Source organism: Epinephelus lanceolatus, chromosome 3 (assembly GCF_041903045.1).
Source record: "Epinephelus lanceolatus isolate andai-2023 chromosome 3, ASM4190304v1, whole genome shotgun sequence".
NCBI lineage: Eukaryota > Metazoa > Chordata > Actinopteri > Perciformes > Serranidae > Epinephelus > Epinephelus lanceolatus.
In genome coordinates this window covers 9,275,416-9,292,488 of record NC_135736.1, presented here as the reverse complement: position 1 = coordinate 9,292,488, position 17,073 = coordinate 9,275,416, and the positions used below count along the sequence as shown (strand labels likewise).

Genomic DNA, 17,073 nt, shown 5'->3' with positions numbered 1-17,073 from the left:
TTGTAAAGTTAGTTAAAAAATAAGAACATCTGTATGTGCTAAGAGATGCATTGATTGATACGCTGTATGTTACTTTGCATTTGGATTAACCCCGCTCTCTTATTTTGCTCTACTAACACTGTGTGTAGTTACATGTTTGTTACTAGCAGCTATGCTATGGCTGATGTACTCTGCATTTCCCTCACTCCAAACCCCACTGACTTTCTCCCACCCACAATATTTTAATTTTATGTATGACCTTTTTTTAATCAATCATAAGGTCAAAATAATACTTTTTATTCAAATTCACTTTGCCTTGATTTCCAAGGTGTGTGTAATAATTTCATTTTATATTGAGAATAATTATGTTTTGTGGTAATAATATACAGTATGAAAAGTATTCATTTTGACTGATTATTTTCTTATGTCATATTCCAACAACATTTTTAGCAGTGGCATGCTGAAGAACTGTTGTTCCATACAGGAATAATTGACAAACAACATAGATTTGTTTGTTCTGTGTTAAAGTGTGTAGTTTTATTGCTGGTTTATTTTCATTACTATCACTCATTTTGTATGAATTTTGCCAATCATCTCTTTTTTTTACTTTTACTTTCGCAACTTTCATTTACCACATTCCCTGAGATGCTTTCATCCTCATTGACTTGCACTGTAAATCAAATCCCTATTCACATTTTTACATTATTGTTACTTTAGGTCACTACTTCTTTTCTGTATGTGAAGCAATAGTGATATAAGGTCACAGAACAGAGTAAATTAGGATATAACATCAGTTAAACATTTGAACCTACAAGATAATTGATATGGAAAATGCATACCTTAAAATAAAGTGGTAATTTTTCATAAATTTAGTGTTTTACAATTTAAATATTACACATTTTTTCAAAGTTAAGTGAGTAAATTCAGCACTTTGCATTGCTTTCATATACGTATTATTATAAAACTTTAAAACAGAGTAAAAAACAAAGACCTGATTACTTGATTGGAATTACTTACCTCACACATCCTCTTACTACAAACCCTACTGATTTTTTTTATTTAGAGTTAATTATGTTTTCTATGTTTTAAAACTTTAATTTGTCAGCAGACATGACTCTTCATGTCAGCAGCAATCTTGAGAAATTTTGTCTGTTATCCTTTTTTCTGTCCCTTTGTTCCATATGTAAATTTCACTGCTCCCATTGGCTTTTGTATGTTTTGTGTTAACTTTCAGAATATGTAGTCAAAAAATTAGATTTATATTATTCTTGTCCATATTCTACTTGTTTTGTTACTCCTCCCAGCTTTGCTTATGCTGTTGCTGCTCTTCTCCCTTCCAAACTCTTCTGGATCTCTTTGTCATCTTCTTTTTGGTCTTCTTTTCAAGACTTCCTTATCCTCTGCCCTGTCATTCTTCTCCTGACTCTTTGAAATGAAGATGGATTTTTGATGGCATTGTCTTGATCACAGTTTTCTGATGTCTCTCTTCCCCACTTCATTTGTCCCTTATGTTCTTTACCCTTTTTGGTTACGAAACTTTTTTAATTGAAGATGATGAGTCTGAATCAACTGAGACATTCTCCCTGAGAACTAACCAACCTCTTGACCCTGCAACTCTTGCAAGTCCGGACCTTCTCTCAGACATGTCAGACATCAAACTGTCTGCTACCTTAACTCCAGAGCAAATGGAGCACTTAATGTATGAAGAGAGAGCTGGAGCTAGAGGGCTGGAGGAAAAATCTGGAGGGATTCAAAGAGGTGGCATAAATGTTAGTGGACAGGAAGTACATCGAGATGATGCTAAAACAGAGAAATGGGGTTCACTCTATGAAACTAAGACTGCTGAAATGAAGTATCCCCCTGTTGAAGAACCAGTCTTCCAGGAGATTTGCATTCAGGGGAAGACTTCGAGTAGATCTGCCACACAGGTCAGAGACATGACAGGCATTGTCTCACACCTCAGCATTGACATGGACCAGTACCTGGAAGAGAGACCTGTAGTGACATCTGGTTCTCTAGAAGACCTTGTCCAAGATAGATTTGAACAGATTATTGTAAAGCGTGATGGCAAACGCCGTCCCCCAGATATCAAGAAACCTATTAGGAAAAAACTCAGAGACAGAGAGCGTTCTGGATGTAGCAGCTCTGAGGGTGAGCTGGAAAGGATGAGCTCTGAGGAGTCTTTAGATGGTGATGTTGTTCTAAAGGAGAGTGCCCTTGTACCTACCACAGTTATGGATCCTCCAGCCTCTCCTTTAGTGGTTGAAACACCTATAGGCTCTATAAAGGACAGAGTTAAAGCTTTACAGAACAAAGTTGAAGAGGAGGAGGTGCAAAAAAATACTGAAGAACTAACACCTCAGGCAAAATCTTCTATCGCCATAAAGAAGAATGAGGCAGGCATGCCAGAACTTCCCAGAGTTCCCAAGTCCCCTAAATCCCCCAGGTCTCAGACAGAAAGATTAGAGGAGACTATGTCTGTTAAGGAACTGATGAAAGCATTTCAGACTGGACAGGACCCCTCAAAAAATAAAGCTGGCCTTTTTGAGCACAAAGCTGTGCCTTCTTCTTGTACTTCAACATTGATATCTGAATCAGGAGATTCTGCTCACATACTGATGACAGAACAAAGTTCTATGCAAGAGCCGAAATCACAAACCCAAACTCAGAGCCTTACAACTTTCTATCAAGAGAGTGATGTCAAGAAACGCAACAGAACACACATAGAGGATCAACCTATACACTTAATCAGAGATGACTCTGAGGAATCACAGTTAATGTCACATAGCACTTCTTTCGGAAAGACAGTAACATTTGCTGATACAATTCAATGTGACGATGGAAGCGCACAGCGAGAGGCACTAGAGTTGTCAGAGAGGGAGACTATGTCTGTGAAGGAGCTGATGAAAACATTCCAGACTGGGCAAGATCCCTCAAAAACTAAAGCAGAGCTTTTTGACCACAAAGTTGTGACTTCTTGTATTTCAACTTTAATATCTGAATCAATAGATTCTGAAGAGACAACGATGACTGAACAAAGTCCTATGCAGGAGCCGAAATCAACAATCCAATCTCAGAACCTCACAATTGTACATAAACAGAGTAATGCCATGAAATGTGACCAAACCGCCTTAGAGGATCAGCCCGTAAGCTTAAGCAGAGATAACTCAGAGGGATCCCTGTTAATTTCAGGTAGTGCTTCTTTTGCAAAGACAGTAACATTTGCTGATACAGTTCAGTGTCATGATGGAAGTGTTAGCCCACAGAGAGAGGCACCAGGGTTGTCAGACAAAGGGACTGTGTCCGTGAGGGACCTGCTGAAAACATTCCAGAGTGGGCATGATCCCTCAAAAACTAAAGAGGGGCTTCATGAACACAAAGTTGTGGCTTCTTGCATTTCAACATTGATATCTGAATCAGGAGATTCTGAAAATATACAAAGGACTGAACAAAGTCCTACGCAGGAGCCAAAATCACAAACCCAAACTCAAAGCCTCAACATCTTCCATCAACAGAGTGATGTCAAGAAGTATAACACAACAGATTTAGAGGATCGGCCAGCAAGCTTAATCAGAGATGACTCTGAGGAATCACAGTTCATTTCAGATACTGCTTATTTTGGAAAGACAGTAAAATTCGCTGATACAGTTCAATGTGACGATGGAAGTGTTAGCCAACAGAGAGATGCATCAAAGTTTTCAGAGAAAGAAACTTCATCTGTTAAGGAGCTAATGAAAGCATTCCAAACTGGGCAGGACACTTTGAAAAGTAAAGATGGGCTGGGTGAACACAAAGCCATTGCTTCTTCATGTACTTCAACACTGATATCTGAATCTGTAGGTGCTGAAGAGATTCAGACGACTGAACCAGCACAGGATCCAACATCACAAACCCAAAAACAGACTCTCACAATTTTCCGTTCCCAAAGTGATGCTGACATATGTGGACCACTGGATTTAGAGGCTCAATTGGTGAGCTTAAAGAGAGATAACTCTGAGGAATTACAGCTAATTTCAGATATTGCTTTCTTTGGAGAGACAGTAGAAATTGACGATACACTTCAGTCTGATGATGGAAGGGTTAGCCCTCAGAGAGAAGAGCTAGAGTTGTCAGGAAAGAGTGCGAACAGGATGCAGTTAGAAGAGCCAGTCATAAGCACTGGCAGGAGTTTATCTGAAGATGTCCAGATAAGCCCTGATCGCAGACCTTCTGAGGACTTCAGTGCTGATATAAAGGCTGAGCTGGAAGAAAGTCCTGAGTACCAGCTTTTCAAGCGAACATCAACAGCTGAAGATGTAAGTGACCAACTTCAGGCACCTGAGGAGGAAACCTTGGCTGATTCTGATACAAATCCACCATCCATCTCCAGTCCCTGTATGAAAAGTTATTTTGGGGAAGGTGTTTCTCTTATTGAGAATCAAATAAAAGATTATGATCTAAGTCCTGAGAGTCCCAAACATGAAGGTATGGCTGAGTCCTCAAACACTAGTGTTGATATTAGAACCTCTTGTTCCCGCTCAGGGGAGAGTGAGAATTATGAAAGAAACTCAATGACAGATCAAATGACCAATGAAATGCTTACTTACTCTAGTAGGAGTGACGAAACATACATCTTACCTTCACAGGAGGAGAGATTTCACGAAGAAAGCAAAGATAACAAAACAACTGATCATGGAAGCAAAATATTCTTTACACAAACTGGCACTGAAGTAACAGAAGTCGAAATCGAGGAGCCACAACTTCAGGAAGTCCACATTGAGAGGAACACATTAAGCCAGGCATCTACTGCAGTAAAAGATATGTCAGGGATGTTGACCTTAATGAACAGTGACTTGGATCAGTATCTAAAAGCTAGGCCCGTGGCAAGTCAGCCACCAGAAGAGGATAATGTACAGGAGAAATTTGAGCAAATTATTTTAACAAAGGACAAAGATAAAGAAATTCTTGCAGTTGTTACTGATGAAAGAAAAGGAGCAACAGGGGGTGGCACAACACACAAAATACATCATGCACCAATGGAAGAACATCAAATTGGGTCGGGAGGTGAAGAAGCACAGTGTGAATTTAAAAAGGCAAAAGAAGCAAAAGATATGTCAGGGATGTTATCAGTCATGAACAATGAGTTGGATCAGTATCCTGATGCTTTGCCTGTGGCTACGCGACCAATAGAAGAGGATAATATGCAGGAGAAATTTGAAAGTGTCTCATCTTTCTCTGATGAAAATAAAGGAGTGACAGTGGATGACACAATACAAGAGACAGATTACGCTGCAGTGAAACATAAAGTCACAAGCAAAAGTGAAGAAATGGCGAGGGAATTTAAAGAGACCCAAGCAACCTTCACTGAAGAACTCCTAATGAAGGAAGAGTGGGTAGAGAGAAAGGCTTCAAATCAGCTGTCTACAAAAGTAAAGGAGATGTCAGGCATGCTGTCACTGCTTAACGCTGACTTAGACAAGTACCTTGAGGACAGGCCAGTGACTTGTAGGCCTCCAGAAGAGGACTCTATCCAGGAGAAATTTGAACAAGCTATTATCACCAAAATCCAAAAACCCTCTAGTGAGGAGCAAATAATCACAATATGTGAAAAAACGCAAGAAGTAGCTAGTACTGATGTAGAGGATCATATATGTGGAGAGACACGTGGACAGACTGATGTGGTTGAACTAAAAGAACTTACACCAAGTTCCGTACTGGAGACAACAGTCCAAGAAGTTTGCATCGAGAGAAAGACACGGCAACAACAGTCTGCAACTGAGAGGGATATGTCAGGCATGTTGTCACTTCTCAGTAGTGACTTGGATAAGTATCTCAAGGAAAAGCCAGTGGAAATACAGTGCCACCCAGAAGAGGAGAATCTAGTCCATGAGAGCTCCAAACAAGTTATACTGAGGAGGAGTAGTTCACAGGATAAGATAGATGTAGGGGAAAATGAAAACATGCAGACCAACATAGATGAAGTCAGAGAATTGTTACCAAGTTCTGTACTGGAGACACCATTCCAAGAAGTTTGCATCGAGAGAAAAACACAGCAACAACAATCTGCAATTGAGAGGGATATGTCAGGCATGTTGTCACTGCTAAGTAGTGACTTAAATCAATATCTAAATGAAAAGCCAGTGGAGATACAATACCACCCAGAAGAGGAGGTAGTCCATGAGAGCTACAAAGAAATTATACTGACAAAAGACACTGAAACAGAAACTCATACATTCTCCCCTGAACACAAGATGATGTCACCAGAAGATAAAAATCTAGAGATTGTGGACCTCAACAGAAAGGGAGCTTTGGAGAGTGCATGGCAGACATGTACCCATCAAGATGAAGGTCCCAAGAGTTTCTCATCTGAGAGGGACGAGACTAAAACTTCCCTATGCGCAGCGTCACATTTTAATGACTCGACTGAAAGGGTTGTAGGGATTATAAAGTCAGATGTGACAATGGATGACTTCAACAGTGATCATAAAGATATTGATGAAGTTGCTGCTCATACAGTGCTCAAAACACACACATTTTTGCATACATCAAGTAGTTCTGACATGCCAAGACCGGTCAATTTGAATAACCTAAACAAGGTGGATATTGGTGACCCAGCAAAAGAACCATGTCATCAAGACTCACTAGAGGCGAGTCCTCTCATGGAGGACAGATCTTCAGACAAATCCCCTGATTCAATTGAGCCAAGCCCTACCAGAGAATCCCCTACTCCAGATTCTCTTGAAGGAAGTCCCACTCATTCAAAGGACACAGAACTTAAGATGCCAGTCAAGACAGCAGTGTACGAGGATTATGCCTCCCAGCTCAAAGCATGTTATGCTTATGACAAAAATATTTACAGAGATGAAAGTGAGCATGATGAGCAGGAAAACAACCATGATATCGTCCAAATGGAAACTGAGAAAGAGGAGAACATACATTCCTGCTCAGCAAAGGCAGTAATTGTTGGCAATATGTATTCTGACACCAAAATATGTGACAGTGAGAACACCCACATGCTCATGAGGCAAGACTCTCTCGACTCAAATGATGGTGAAGATGATGCCGCGAATAAACAACTCACCCCAGAGGAGGAGATGTTTATAATGGCTGCAAAGATCAAAACATTTGAGGAGATGGAACAAGAGGCTAAAATGAGGAGAGAAAAATCTGAGACAGGCGATCTCAGAGATGATGAACTAGATCTAAAATCTGGCCCAGTTATACAGTCTTCCTCACAAGATACACTGGAGAAAATTTCAGAAAAATGTGTTTTAGACAGCACTGACATACTAAGTGAGGCAACAGATATTAGTTTGAGCATTAAAGAGAAGGGGGAAATTCAGTCACAACTAAAAACAGTGGACAGTTCACTGTGTTCAGAAAGTGAGGATTGCATGTTGCTGTTAGCAGAAAGAGAAGCTGAGATACACAATGATAAAAACACTTTAGAAGGTGACCACTCGACACTCACTGACACACGGTTTTCCAGCTGTGTGAGAGATGATCACCATTCAGATGATGACAAAGAAGTTCAATCACCACTGACAGATGGTTCAGGTTCTGTTAGCAAACCTCAGGATATGGTATGTACTAAAGAACTAGAAAATGTTATTCCAGGGTGTGATGGTAAGAATAATGTAGTCCTCAATGCACAGCTTGAGGCTGAAAAACAGATGAATCTTTCTCCTGCAGAGGACAGAAAAACACCTGATAAAACATCTGTTCGAACACCAGCTGATGAGAGAACCCCTGATCCATTTCAGTTTCAAGAGGGGAAGCTTTTTGAAATGACCAGAGGGGGAGCTATTGATATGACAAGAAGAAGCTTTGATGAAGGGGAGGGATATGTATTTTTTCATATAGGGGATCATCCAGTTGATGAAGTTGTGCCAGAGGAGGCTGGGGAAGATCAAACAAAGTATTTAACTTTACAGAGTAGTGATTCCATTATAGACACAACCTCTCAAGATATCCCCAAATCATCTCTGCCTCAGGGTGCCGATGAAACAATTCCTACTCCCACTCCCAGGACTCTCATCAAACCCTCGAGTGACAAGTCAGAGAGTGAAAAACCACTTTCTGAGGCTAATCTTGGCAGCTCCATAGAGGTTCAGCTTGGTTCTCCCACTGCTTTGGAAAGACTAACCAACATTCAAAGTGAGGTAGTAAACCTTGAAAGCCTTGGTCTGGGCTATCTAGATTCTACCATAGCTGACCTTCAATCAGACACATCCACACTTGGCCATTCAGCATACTCAGAGCAGAGCCATGATTCCTCAGACTCTTCTCCTGATGATGAGGAGGAGGAAGATGAAGAGGACCAATGCTCAGTTATAGAGATGTCCCTTTCAGCTGCACAAGCTGGCATCCCAGCGCATCATCAGGATTCACCTCCACCTTTGAAAATTACCATTAAAGACCCAAAGAAATCAGTGCATGATCGTGTTCAAAGAAAAGCAGGAAAAAGCTCAACTTTGGCTCGCAGGACTAGATCTGAGGCTGATAGCGACACAAGTAAAGCTTCCAATAAAAACAGCAGGAGTTATTCCGACAGTAGTCAACCCACTGATAAGTCTAACCTTTCTGCCTCCAAACCTCCTGTCATGACAGAACAGAAACCTCCAGTTCAGACATTCTCCTCCTCCTCTCCCCAAAAGAAGGAAATCCAGCTCTCTAAGACAACAGAAACATCCGTTAGGTCTTCTTTGGATGTTGATGATATAAGCAGTGGTAGTCACAGGAGTCCGGACTCTGTTGTCTTTACATATGACACCCCGGCCGCACACAGTTCTGATTCTGATGGAACCCCGTTGCCATGTGTGCAACCATCTTCTGGGAGAGAGGATGTATTTGAATCCAGGCCTGCCTGGGATGACACGGTGGAAACTCAGATGCAGAGAATCATCGATGAGCCAACTCCAGAGTGTACGCCAGGTATGGCCAGACCTACATGAGCTTTTGCTTTCCTTTCTCTTCTCCTCGGCAGCAAGAGCCTTTTCCTCTTTCTAAGATCATACTGTCACCATTGGTCATTTTGTGTTGTTTTCATGTGTTATTTGTCTTGTCTCATTGTGCTTGTGTTTTCTTGTTTGTTTTGAGTATGTGTGTGTGTGTGTGTGTGTGTGTGTGTGTTCGTGCGTGCGTGCGTTCATGTGTACGTGCACGCCTGTGTGATTGTTGTGGTGTTTTGCATGTTGGTAAGTTACTTTTCCATCTGTTTGTATACTGTATATACAGTCTCAAGATTCAGTCGCCATGTTGTTAAAGAAGGAGTAGCTTTAACAATTTTGATGCAGACTTTGACTATTGTATTGGTATTTGTACTACTAATACTGCTTTACTAATATTAACATCCACATTGCTTATTCAGCACATTAATGTCATTGCTTACACTAATGATAAAAAAATGATGTGCTTATTGTGACCAAATTATTATAGTCCAAAAACAAGTCAGCAGCAGTGATGAATCCAACCTTCATGTTATCATCCATGTCAACATCACAGACCCACATTTAATTTCAGAGTATTACAGCCCATAACATAGAATCCTAAGGAAATGACATTTTATATCCAATTCACTTGCAAAGTGTGTCTTACATGACTGTTACCTGATATGTGAAAAAAAGCTACACCTTGAACCGTTAACATGATATTAAAATTGAATGTTTGGCTCTGACAACATTTTTAGTGGATTGGCAGGATGATGCTGACAGGAAAGAAGAGACATTAGCAATCGTTGCAGATCTTCTTGGCTTCAGCTGGACTGGTAAGCTGCCAGATATTGCAATCATTTTTCAAATATTTTGATTGAATTGGAACTGATGCATTTGTGAGCAGAACTGGGGGTATCCCTGAAAATGTATCCATGTCCTTGCAGAAAAACACATAAATATGGTTCAAGATTTTTTTTTCATTTTCATCCCTTGTTTTGTTACCCATTCCCTTAGAACTGGCAAGAGAACTGGAATTCAGTGAGGATGATATCCAGTTAGTGAGATCAGAGAATCCTAATTCCCTCCAAGAGCAGAGCCATGCCTTGCTGCAGCGCTGGGTCGAGCAGGAAGGCAAACATGCCACAGGTACATGGCAATTTGGTCTGACAGATTTCAGTTGACATTAAACTAGCATTTACTATTACAAGGATATTTGAAATCCTGTAAACATTGCTAATTTATTTGAAGGTACTGAATGTACTATTAGCATTTTACTTTCTTGCACTCTAAGCAGTTGCTTGAACACTGCCTATCCAATGAGTGAGTCCATTTTAACTTTGGTTTTAAACCTATCAAATGATTTGGGTATTTGGAAGACTTATATACATACTGTAGATTCAATAAAATCTTACATTTGCTATTTTTAAATGATTTCTTTTTGTGTTTATTTAATGCTTTATTACAACCCATTAATGATTGATAACTCCTTTCACAGAGGACTGTCTGATTAAGAGACTAACCAAGATCAACCGCATGGACATCGTCCATCTTATTGAAACCCAGATGAACAAGTCAGTTCAGGAGCAAACATCCAGAACTTATGCAGAAATAGAGAAGACACTGGATCACAGTGAAGGTAGTAATACCTCCAAACATTCAAATGGGCAACCAGTTTGAAGGCAGCAAACTGTATTTTTGTATTTGCTAGCACTCTAATCCATGTGATCTGTGTTTTTCAGTGTCAGTAGCCCTATCTTCAGTGCAAGAGGATGCAGACAGCCCCAGAGTTGTGAGAAGGGTGGAGTCAGATCGCAGACCACCCCCAGCTGTTTCTGAAGAAGATCTCTCAGTTGCTTCCCTACTGGATATTCCTTCATGGGCAGAGCCTGTTGGACACACTCACTCCGAGAGCATGCATGGTGACCTGCTGGAAGAGCTTGAGATCCCACAGTAAATGATCATTTAACACTCTTCACATGACACCCACTGCACTTACCAGACATGCCATATAGGTGTCAAGACATAAAGAAGTGGTCAGAACTGCTGCTTCTAAGGAGGCCACTATTTCCCAGTATATTTATGCTGGCGAATAGAGCAATATAATATCCTGATGCCAGGAGGCTGCAGGTATTGGCCCCAGTCCCATTGTTTGTGGATGTTGCCATGTAGTCTTGTTTTATTAGGGCTTTGACATATTACATTGATGCAAAGTCATAGTTTGTGATCTAGCCTTCCTTTTGTGTTATAGTGAATTGAATCCTAACCTGTGGACCTCTGAGGATGTAATTATTCAAGAACCTACAAGTTATGACAACTCTGATGAGCAAGTAAGTACACTTCCCACTTCAAAAGAAGCAGCACTGGGAAGCCAAGCGGCCCAGGTTTATGATCCCAAAGTGAAAGACCAGCACGATTGCTGCAGTGTTGAAGTTCATTTCGTCAGACCTTTCCAAAGTGGCACTCAGTGCCAAGACAAAGATGACTCCAGCCAAACCTTACCATTGAAGCAGTGTGATTGTGAAGATGAGCAAGGCCAATCACCTGAAATTCTGAAGTTACCATCATCTGTGTCTATCAGAGACTTTGGTTTGAGCCTGTCAGAGTCAGACCAAGCTGAAATTGACTTCAGTGAGCTTTGTGGTGAGTTTAGCTATACGCCACACCATACAGATGCAGCTAAAACCATTTTCAGAAGAAAATCTGACCCTAGCCTGGTAGCCTTGCTGCCTGCGGATCACCAAGCAACCCTGGCTGTGACTGAAGATGACACAAAAATAGCTCAAAAAAACAGGTGCTCTCAGAAGTTAACTGATGAGATAACAGCCCAGTTCTTCAAAGTACTGTCTGGTCATGACAAGATCTCACAGGTTTCAGGTGTGGATATGGGCTTCAAACCCTTCAAGTCAAGCAAGGAAGAAAACATGAAACCCCAGGGGTACAGTTATGGGTATCCAGAAAACATGCCCTTCATTGATGATTCAATTGAACCTATTATACCTACAGCTAAGTACAGCATGGTGAAACCATTCAAAATGAAGGTAACAAAGAACAGTGTGCCACACAGTCTGAAAATGAGTGGCCTTCCTCACATGGCTTGTGACTCAACTGATATTACCCATCTTGCACTCCAATCATCTGAGCAAGATGTGACATTACCTTTCACTTTTATAGAGTACAGTCCTTTGTCCCCTGATTCTTTGGCATCTAAGGAACTGTGTGACTTATTTGACCCTGCTAGTGAAAACGGTGTATTCCCTGCAGAGGCATGGATATTATATGACCCCATAGCTAGACTGCCGTCCCCTGAATCTGTCATGTCCATTGGTGATTATAGGGCAATGTCGCCTGACTCTCCTCTGGGGGAAAAATGGGTCTTGCCTGCAGACTTTTCCAGTATATTGGATGGCAGCCGGGCACTCTCTCCAAGGTCTGATGCATGTAGTTCACCAGATGCTACAGTTAATTTCACTGGACATGAATTATACTCCAATCAGTCACACACACATGAATGTGCACCACTGTCTGGTTCAAAGGATTTTGCCACTGCTGAAATTTCAGATTCCATTTGTTCTGAGTACTCTGAGTCTTGGAACAAGTATAGGCCACTGTCCCCTGACTCTCAAGTACCTAAATATATTACATCTATACCTGAAGATGAACCAGCAAGGGGAAACTTCAGAACATTCCCACCTGTGACGTCAGATACTGAGTGTGATGAATTTTCAGAAAGAGACTGCCGACCATTCTCACCAGAATCACAGACTTCTCAGTGCAGTTTCTCATTTCTTGAACTCTTGCTCTCAGAACCTATACGCGCGCAACTTATCAGTCAATACTGTGATTATTATTTACAATATTCAGGAGAAAATCCACCCTCACTACTACTGACATCAGCACTTTACCCTACAGTCGGCGAGGAAGTGGGTAGGGATGGCTCTGTCACACCAGAATTTGTAGCTTCAGACTATTTGCAGTATTCTATGAATGCTCCTTTATCATCTCTTGATATACAGTGGGATGACAAAGGCACAGATGCACAGGATTCATTGACACGACACGTGAGAGCTGAAGAAAGGGCACCAGTGTTTACAACTGCTGTTTCAGCTAGTGAATATCTTACACATGCAGATGTTAGAATTCTCCGCAGTGTAGAGTCAGGCTGGTCAAATCAAACAGTGAACTCATTTCAGCTGAGGCCGCAGTTGTCTGAAGACGCAAAACCACAGAAACAAAGCAGTCAGTCTTTTCTTGATTACTGGTTTTCTAACTTGAAACCACAATCTGAAAACATACCACCACAAGGTCATTCAGATCATTTAACAAATATCAGACAAAACACCTCACAACAGAATGGAATGCAAGAGTATACAAATTTGTACTGGGCAAAAGAACCATTCAAGAGTGAATCATGCTCAAATCATGAATTTCACAAGGAATCTGTTGAAAATGTACAACTACCAACATACAAACCAATGGTTTTTAACTTGGTGGAGAGACCCAAATACATTTTGGAGTTTTCAAATAATGTTGCTCTTACAACATCAAAAAGGAAAAGTGAATGTGCACAATACGATGATAAGCTGAAGAAAACAGAGCCACAGTACCATATATCAAAAACAATTTTAGGAGAATCGTGTAATGATTTATACCTTGAAAATACATCAGATGAAATTGTAAGAGATTCTCTAAAGGCTAGAATCGTGGCAAACTTCAGAGCATCCTCCCCAGAATCTGTGGCTTCAGTGGAGCAATGCTGTTTGCCTCCTTGCATAACATTTGACCAGATGCGGACTCAACATTGTAACTATTACTTACAGTACTCTGAAAGTGGACCAGCATCACCTTTTTCAACACTGTCAGATGTTGAGTATTCCAGACTTTGTCTAGAGGAATTGTTTGACGACAACAGACCAGATTCGCCAGATTCACTTACTTTACAAGTCCACACCAAAGACACAAGCGGAACTGTAACTGCTTCCCCACCATTGCCCACTGCAAGACCTCTTACATATACAGATGTTGTGCGGGGCATAACACATGACAGAATAGCAGATGCTTTGTTGTTGTGCAAACCATTTGAGTTTAAAACTATTTGGCCTCAGTCCATATTGTCAGAAAAGGAGTGCATTCACTCCTACGTAGAGGACTGGCTCACTGAGTTAAGACCACAGTCTCCCCAATCAGTGGTGTCTGACATTCAGCATAGGCCCCTCTCTCCTGACTCACCTCTTCCTCAGTTCAGATCTCTCAATGTCAGTTACCATGGGGAGTTGTCAAGGCAAAGGTCGTTTACATCACAGTCAACAATTTCCGACTGGGAAGGTACTGATATGTGTCTGGAAACCCTGTTTGATGAGACCAGAGCAGAGTCGCCGCAGTCAGTTTTACCAGACTTTGAACTTGATAAGTTATTTAACAGCAGGGTGTTGTCCCCGGAATCAGTGTCGTCAGATTTTGACTTTTCGCTCCTGCAGGACTGGTTGGCAGACTTTAGAGCATCCTCCCCAGAATCAGTGGTATTCCAAAGTCAATGTAGGCCCCTCTCACCTGACTCACCTCTTCCTCAGTTCAGCCCGCCTCATGTGGGTTACCATGTTGAGTTGTCAAGGTGCAGATCCTTTACACCACAATCAGCATTTTCAGACTGGGAAGGTATTGATTTGTGTCTGGAAAGTCTGTTTGACGAAACCAGAGCAGAGTCCCCGCAATCAGTTTTGTCAGACTTTGAACTTGATAACTTATTTAACAGCAGGGCGTTGTCCCTGGAATCAGTGTCGTCAGATTTTGACTTTTCGCTCCTGCAGGACTGGTTGGCAGACTTTAGAGCATCTTCCCCAGAATCTGTGGCATCAGTGGAGCAGTGCTGTTTGCCTCCTCACATGACATTTGACCAGATGTGGACTCAACATTGTACTTATTACTTACAGTACTCCAACAATAGACCAGTATCACCTTTTTCAACACTGTCAGATGTTGAGTATTCCAGACTTTGTCTAGAGGAATTGTTTGATGACAACAGACCAGATTCGCCAGATTCACTTACTTTACAGGTCCACACCAAAGACACAAGCGGAACTGTAACTGCTTCCCCACCATTGCCCCCTGCAAGACCTCTTACATATGCAGATGTTGTGCGGGGCATAACACATGACAGAAAAGCAGATGCTTTGTTGGTCTGCAAACCCGTTGAGTTTAAACCTATTTGGTCTCGATCAGTGTTGTCAGAGAAGGATTGCACTCACTCCTACGTAGAGGACTGGCTCACCGACTTAAGACCACAGTCTGCCCAGTCAGTGGCGTCTGACATTCAACATAGACCCCTCTCTCCTGACTCGCCTGTTCCACAGTTCAGATCTGTCCATGTCGGTTACCATGTGGAGTTGTCAAGGCAAAGATCGTTAACGCCACAGTCAACAATTTCCAACTGGGAAGGTACTGATATGTGTCTGGAAACCCTGTTTGATGAGACCAGAGCAGAGTCGCCACAGTCAGTTTTATCAGACTTTGAACTTGATAAGTTATTTAACAGCAGGGCATTGTCCCCGGAATCAGTGTCATCAGATTCTGACTTTTCGCTCCTGCAGGACTGGTTGGCAGACTTTAGAGCATCCTCCCCAGAATCAGTGGTATTCCAAAGTCAATGTAGGCCCCTCTCACCTGACTCACCTCTTCCTCAGTTCAGCCCCCCTCATGTGGGTTACCATGTTGAGTTGTCAAGGCACAGATCCTTTACACCACAATCAGCATTTTCAGATTGGGAAGGTACTGGTTTTTGTCTGGAAAGTTTGTTTGACGAAACCAGAGCAGAGTCCCCGCAATCAGTTTTATCAGACTTTGAACTTGCTAAGTTGTTTAACAGCAGGGCGTTGTCCCCTGAATCAGTGTCGTCAGATTTTGACTTTTCGCTCCTGCAGGACTGGTTGGCAGACTTTAGAGCATCTTCCCCAGAATCTGTGGCATCAGTGGAGCAGTGCTGTTTGCCTCCTCGCATGACATTTGACCAGATGCGGACTCAACATTGTAACTATTACTTACAGTACTCTGAAAGTAGACCAGTATCACCTTTTTCAACACTGTCAGATGTTGAGTATTCTGGATTTTGTCTAGAGGAATTGTTTGACCACAACAGACCAGATTCGCCAGATTCACTTACTTTACAGGTCCACGCCAAAGACACAAGCGGACCTGTAACTGCTTCCCCACCATTGCTCCCTGCAAGACCTCTTACATATGCAGATGTTGTGCGGGGAATAACACATGACAGAAAAGCAGATGCTTTGTTGGTCTGCAAACCATTTGAGTTTAAACCTATTTGGCCTCAGTCAGTGTTGGCAGAGAAGGAGTGCACTCACTCCTATGTAGAGGACGAGCTCACCGAATTAAGACCACAGTCTTCCCAGTCAGGGGCGTCTGACACTCAGCGTAGGCCCCTCTCTCCTGACTCGCCTGTTCCTCAGTTCAGATCTGTCCATGTCAGTTACCATGGGGAGTTGTCAAGGCAAAGGTCGTTTACACCACAATCAACAATTTCCGACTGGGAAGGTACCGATATGTGTCTGGAAACCCTGTTTGATGAGACCAGAGCAGAGTCGCCGCAGTCAGTTTTATCAGACTTTGAACTTGATAAGTTGTTTAACAGCAGGGCGTTGTCCCCGGAATCAGTGTCGTCAGATTTTGACTTTACACTCCTGCAGGACTGGTTGGCAGACTTTAGAGCATCCTCCCCAGAATCAGTGGTATTCCAAAGTCAATGTAGGCCCCTCTCACCTGACTCACCTCTTCCTCAGTTCAGCCCCCCTCATGTGGGTTACCATGTTGAGTTGTCAAGGCACAGATCCTTTACACCACAATCAGCATTTTCAGATTGGGAAGGTACTGATTTGTATCTGGAAAGATTGTTTGACGAAACCAGAGCAGAGTCCCCGCAATCAGTTTTATCAGACTTTGAACTTGATAAGTTGTTTAACAGCAGGGCGTTGTCCCCTGAATCAGTGTCGTCAGATTTTGACTTTTCGCTCCTGCAGGACTGGTTAGCAGACTTTAGAGCATCCTCCCCAGAATCTGTGGCATCAGTGGAGCAGTGCTCTTTGCCTCCTCGCATGACATTTGACCAGATGCGGACTCAACATTGTAACTATTACTTACAGTACTCCAACAATAGACCAGTATCACCTTTTTCAAC

The 17,073-nt window shown here is 42.0% G+C and overlaps 1 protein-coding gene across 4 annotated transcripts in view; it reads left to right on the top strand.

Moving 5' to 3' along the window:
• ank2a (ankyrin 2a, neuronal) overlaps positions 1-17,073 on the top strand; it is a 123,149-nt gene that overhangs the window by 54,932 nt on the left and 51,144 nt on the right. For all 4 annotated transcript variants that reach the window (XM_078164630.1, XM_078164625.1, XM_078164624.1 and 1 more), the window contains 6 exons: positions 1,531-8,892; positions 9,647-9,724; positions 9,906-10,037; positions 10,387-10,527; positions 10,631-10,841; positions 11,140-11,218. In XM_078164630.1, the coding sequence (XP_078020756.1) occupies positions 1,531-8,892; positions 9,647-9,724; positions 9,906-10,037; positions 10,387-10,527; positions 10,631-10,841; positions 11,140-11,218 (8,003 nt within the window). The remainder of the gene's footprint in view (positions 1-1,530; positions 8,893-9,646; positions 9,725-9,905; positions 10,038-10,386; positions 10,528-10,630; positions 10,842-11,139; positions 11,219-17,073) is intronic.